At 43.1% G+C, this 5601-nt stretch overlaps 1 protein-coding gene across 1 annotated transcript; it reads right to left on the reverse strand.

Moving 5' to 3' along the window:
* Positions 1-83: 83 nt before the first annotated feature.
* Positions 84-5465, reverse strand: LOC112466111. Its single transcript, XM_025034001.1, has one exon. The coding sequence runs from the start codon at positions 5463-5465 to the stop codon at positions 84-86; it is 5382 nt and encodes a 1793-aa protein (XP_024889769.1).
* Positions 5466-5601: the final 136 nt, after the last annotated feature.

The raw sequence follows: 5601 nt of genomic DNA on the forward strand, positions 1-5601 counted from the left end.
CGCGGTCGCCGCGTTGCTGTCGCTGTATTGCGCGCTTATTTCGAACATTCTCCCCGCCTTCGTTGACCAGGGTCAACGAACATTTATACTACGTCTGATTCTATAGGTAACGGGCAAACCTTGACGATAGGTCGTTTCAATACTGCATGTTGTGTACGAACTGAGACTACTCGCGTATATCCATCGCTGCCGGGAAAAGTTTCAATGATACGGCCTAAAGGCCATTTTGATGGTGGGTACCTTTCATCCACTACTAATACGAGAGAGCCAACCTTCAACGAAGGAGTGGCCTTATTCCATTTGTAAATGGAAAGATAGCGTTGTAAACACTCGCTGGACCATCTAGTCCAAAAACTGTCCAACATTTGTCGAATCAGTTGCCATCTGGATAATCGTGCTACTTTAACAGCTTCAAGAGATGGTTCAGGAATAATTGTGGGAGCACCTCCAATCAGAAAGTGTCCAGGAGTTAATGCGTTGAGATCGTTAGGATCATCAGTTAGGGGACAGAGAGGTCTTGAATTGAGGGTAGCCTCAATCTGCGTTAACCAAGTACTCATCTCTTCAAAAGTAAGCAAGTTGTCACCAACTACTCGTTTGAGATGAAATTTAACGGAACGAACCCCCGCTTCCCATTTACCTCCGAAGTGAGGTGCAGATGGAGGGTTGAATTTCCATTGCGTTCCGTGATTGGCCAGAAGCATAGCCAAGTTCCCCAATTCTTCCGAGGAAGACGAGAATAGCCTTTTGAGTTCTGAATCAGCTCCCTGGAAGTTCGTGCCGCAATCACTCATCAGGGTGGCGCATATCCCCCTTCTGGCAGTGAATCGCTTGTAGGCGGCAATGAACGCATCAGTGGTGTAGTCGGTTACCAACTCCAAATGAATTGCCGACGTAGCGTGGCAAACAAAGAGAGCTATATAGGCTTTGTAGGTCTGGGGATTTCTTCCTCTCCAAGTCTTAAGGACAAACGGTCCTGCGTAATCAACACCAGAATGTAAAAATGCCCTAGATGGCGTTAGATTTTCTATTGGCAGCGGAGCCATTATTTGCTGTGCTCTTTTCTGACGAAAGCGGGCGCATCGAATGCATTTAAGAATAAAGGAACGGATTGGAGCTCGTCCTCCTATTATCCAGTATTCTGTTCTAATAAAATTAGTAGTTAATTGCGTACCACCGTGCATAGTACGCAAGTGTGCATCAGCGATAATTAATGCAGTAAAAGGGGAGTCTTTCGGTAGAATAAACGGATGTTTAGTGTTAATAGGCAGGAATGCGGAATGGAGTCGACCGCCTACACGTAAGAATCCGTCGGAGTCCAATTTGGGTGTCAGACGCAAAAGTGGACTCGTCTTATCGAGAGATCGTCCCGAACTTAAAGTTTGCAAGTCGTGTTTGAAATACACTTGTTGCACGGCCTTTATCCAAAAGAGTTTAGCGTGATTTAACTCTTGAGGAGTCAGAGGAGTTTCTGAGAGTATTGCATTTGATCGTCGGAAACGAGCAATAGCTCTCATGCAGGTAGCGGTGATTCGAAGTAAGCGTGTCAAATCTGAGTATCGATGAGCAAGCTCCCATAACTCAGGACCGTAGTCCTTCGAGATGGTGACGACTTTCATTGGTCGTTCTTCTAGATTATCTTCTATATTAAGAGCTCGTACTTCGTTCGGCCAAGTAGAAGGAGATGCTGAAAGCCAATGTGGTCCTTGCCACCAAGTTGTAAACTCTTGAACTTGAACGGGTGTTAAACCGCGTGTTGCACAATCGGCAGGATTTTCCTTTCCTGATACGAATCTCCATTGAGCGTGAGGTAGAGTTTTCTGAATAAATACAACTCGGTTGTGTACGAAATCCTTCCAACGAGAAGGATGCCCAGTTATCCAAGTTTTAGCTATGGAAGAATCTAACCAGACTGTAACCGGTACTCTGTCCCATTCGAGGATGTTTGAAACTTGAGAAATAAGTTTTGTCATGAGGACTGCTCCTTCAAGTTCAAGGCGTGCTATGGTAAGACGCTTCAGAGGAGCGACCTTTGTTTTGGCGCACAACAATGAGACTTTGGTAACTCCATGAGCGTCGGTGGATCGTACGTATACAGCGGCTGCAATTGCCTGCTGAGAAGCGTCACAAAAACCGTGGATTTCTATGTGGTGATCAGATGTCACACCGATCCAACGAGGAATGGCTATCTTATGCTTTTCTTGAAGCTTATTTACGAACTGGTTCCATTTGGTAGATACTGCTCCTGGTAAAGGGTCATCCCAGCCAAGTTTTAGAGTCCACAATTCCTGGATAAGAACTTTGGCAGGAATAAGTACAGGAGCAAGTAAACCAAGAGGATCGAATATCTTAGCGATGACTGACATGACTGTTCGTTTAGAAAGTGTATTGGGCTTTGGGATCTCAATAGTAAAATGAAAGGTATCAGTAGGAGGATTCCAACATAATCCTAAGGTATTGACGAGAGCATTCTCGTTTATCTTCACTGGAGAAGAAATGGCTTGTTTATCCGGAGGGATGGAATCGAGGATTTCTGGGTGATTTGCAGACCATTTATGAAGCGGAAAGCCTCCTGCATTGCAGATCTCAGTCACTTCCTGGACAATTGATCGTGCCTTCTTGATTGAATCTGAACCTCCGAATCCGTCATCCATGTAACGGCCTTTCTTCAAAACGGGAACTGCCAGAGGGTATTTACTTCCTTCATCCTTAATGAGTTGAATGATGGTTCGAAGGGCTAAGAAAGGTGCGCAAATCTCACCATAAGTAACCGTATTCAGCTGGAAGGTTTGAATAGTCAGAATGCCTTTAGATTGCAGGATCCAAAGAATTCTTTGAAGATCTCGATCATCTGGGTGTATTAAAATCTGCCTGTACATCTTCATCATGTCGAACGAAAAGACAAATGGGAATCTGCGCCACCAGATCAGAACGTCGAACAAGTTGATTTGTAGTTTTGCTCCGGTAAACAGTATGTCATTTAGAGAATATCCTGTAGATGTACGACTAGAGCCGTTGAATACAACTCGAATACGATTGAGATCGTTGTCACGTAGCACTCCATGGTGTGGCAAATAATAAACGTGTTGAGGTTCTGGACAGGAATCTGGAACGAGTGTCATGTGCTGCAACTCCTTGTAATCATCCATAAATTTATGATAAGCCTTTTCATACTGAGGATCAGACAACAATCGTTTAGACAGACTGTTCAATACTTTAACAGCCTTCGTCCGAGAGTCTCCTAATTTTTCGGCTGGCTGACTGAAAGGTAGTTTAACTTGATAACGTCCACTTGAATCTCGAGTGTGAGTCGATTGGAAGTGAAGTTCGCATTGCTGATCTTCCTCAGATAACGAAGAATTTTCCGAGATAGGAATCCTTTCCATCTCCCAAAACCGTTGAATCAAGTCATAGAGTTCTTTATCAGTTGAGATATGATTACTTCGAATTAGGAAAGAGTTAGAAGCGTTTCCTGCAGGACCAGAAATGATCCAGCCAAGTTTTGTCCTTTGTGCTATTGGAGTATCCAAAGCCCCCTTAATAATTCCTTCTTCGAGAATAATGCCATAAATGTCAGCTCCCAATATGATGTCGATAGATCCTGGAATTGTAAAGTCCGGATCTGCGTATTGTAATCCGATAAGATGAATCCAAGTTGAACTGTCGCAAAGCTTGGAAGGTAACGAAGTAGTGAGTTTAGGTAGTATGTGAGCGTCGATGAAACATTCGTATTCACTCTCGAAATGCGGCTTCATTTTGAAGGTAACAACTCCTCTGGTTTGACGGGCCTTTTGAGCTCCTATTCCAATCAAGGGGATGATCGAATGTTTTCTCGGAAGTCGTAGTCGTTGTACAAGACGTTCAGTAATTAAGGATATCTCGGATCCTTGATCAATCAATGCTCGAGCTTTTATGCGCTCTCCATTGTGACTTTCAATCACAATTTGTGCCGTGGCCAATAATACGCTTGAAGTAGATCTTGAAATCGAAGCAGCATGTACTGTTTTCACATCCGAGTTAGTAGAAGTTGACTGTGCAGCTTGATCCGTTTTAATCGTCGGAGAAGAGACCGCTTTTGTTTCTGCTTTAGTCGAAGACTGATCAGAATTTGTCGATTTCTTGTTAAATTGATGTATAGTGGTGTGGTGCTTGTTGCCACACTTCAAACAACGCGTAGTTACCCGACAAGCCGAGGCTCGGTGTAAACCGAGGCAATTATAGCACAGTTTATGTTTTGCAATAATCGCCATCCGTTGTTGTACAGTTTTCGATGTGTACTGCGAGCAGTGCGCTATATAATGTTTTGCTGAACATAACACACAAGAATTTGACTTCCCGGTTTTTTCATCTTTCGATTTTCCTTGAAAATGTGACGCGGCAGTAGATTGAAGTGAGCGGAAACCTGATCTGTTTCTTTCAACAGCTTGAAGTGTGTGAAACCGATCAAACATGAAAGTGCGAATTTGATCCCATGTAGGCGGCTGCTTTGCTGAGCCTAACCGAATTTCCCAAGCTTTAACCGAATTAGCGTCAAGTCGTTGAACAGCAATAAATACTAAGATGTCATCCCAAGTTTCAACCGGACGTTGTAAAGTCTCGAGTGTGCGATAGATTTGCGTCATGTTCGTGTAAAGTTGCTCCATTTCAGTAGCTGATTCCTTTGTCATTCGTTTCAAAGAGAATAACGATTGAATAGTTTCGTTAACGAGTAATCGTGTATTTTCATAAAATGCAACTAAAGCCTCCCATGACTTTTGAAAATTATCGGCCGTGAGTTTGGTATTTTTAAGTAATAGAGCAGCTGATCCTTTTAAACTCGTCTTTAAGTATTGCAGTTTCTCGACAGCTGTCAGCGAAGTATTTAAAATGATAGAGGTAAATAAATCTTTAAACGACAACCATCTATCTGGCGTACCGTCAAATTCAGGTAATTTAATAATTGGCAAACGTGCGCGATCAAGATACGCTAGATGATCTGAAAGAGATTGCGCCTCTAAAATATTCACAGGAGGTGGTATCAAATTAGAAGACGTTTCTGACACTGGTTCCCGCGAAACAGGTTGAGTAGAAGTCAAAGGCGCTACTGACCCTAATTCCCGCGAAACCGGTTGCGTAGAATTCGAAGGCGTTACGGACTCTGGTTCCCGCGCTAGAATGGAATTCAATCTATCGATTTCCCGAAGATAGATTTGATGCGTCTTTGGAAAAAGACCTTCCGAAAAATACGCGTGATTCATTATCAGTAATCTATCCTCTGCATTTAATGAGCGTACTGCCAATCCGATGGCCTGATGTCGCATTGAGAACTGATCCCAGTTCTCTTTTAAATCTGTAAGACGCGTTTGCACCATAGTCAGCGTAATATTTGATCGTCCAACACTAATTAAGTTATCACTCGTTTTTTCAATCATGCCCATCATGGTGAACTGAAGTTCTAAATAATTTTCCACATGACTGAGTCTCATCCTGAGGCCGTACACCGGTATTCAGGAACTGTATATGTATTTATTCAGGATCTCTATCCGGGATCCAAATCCGGCTCGAAGGACCAAAATGTTTGAAATATGTACTTTGCTCAACTGAGCGATTATTGTTCTCAAA

This window comes from Temnothorax curvispinosus, unplaced genomic scaffold, assembly GCF_003070985.1.
Source record: "Temnothorax curvispinosus isolate PA1 unplaced genomic scaffold, ASM307098v1 QBEX01015892.1, whole genome shotgun sequence".
NCBI classification, from domain to species: Eukaryota; Metazoa; Arthropoda; class Insecta; order Hymenoptera; family Formicidae; genus Temnothorax; species Temnothorax curvispinosus.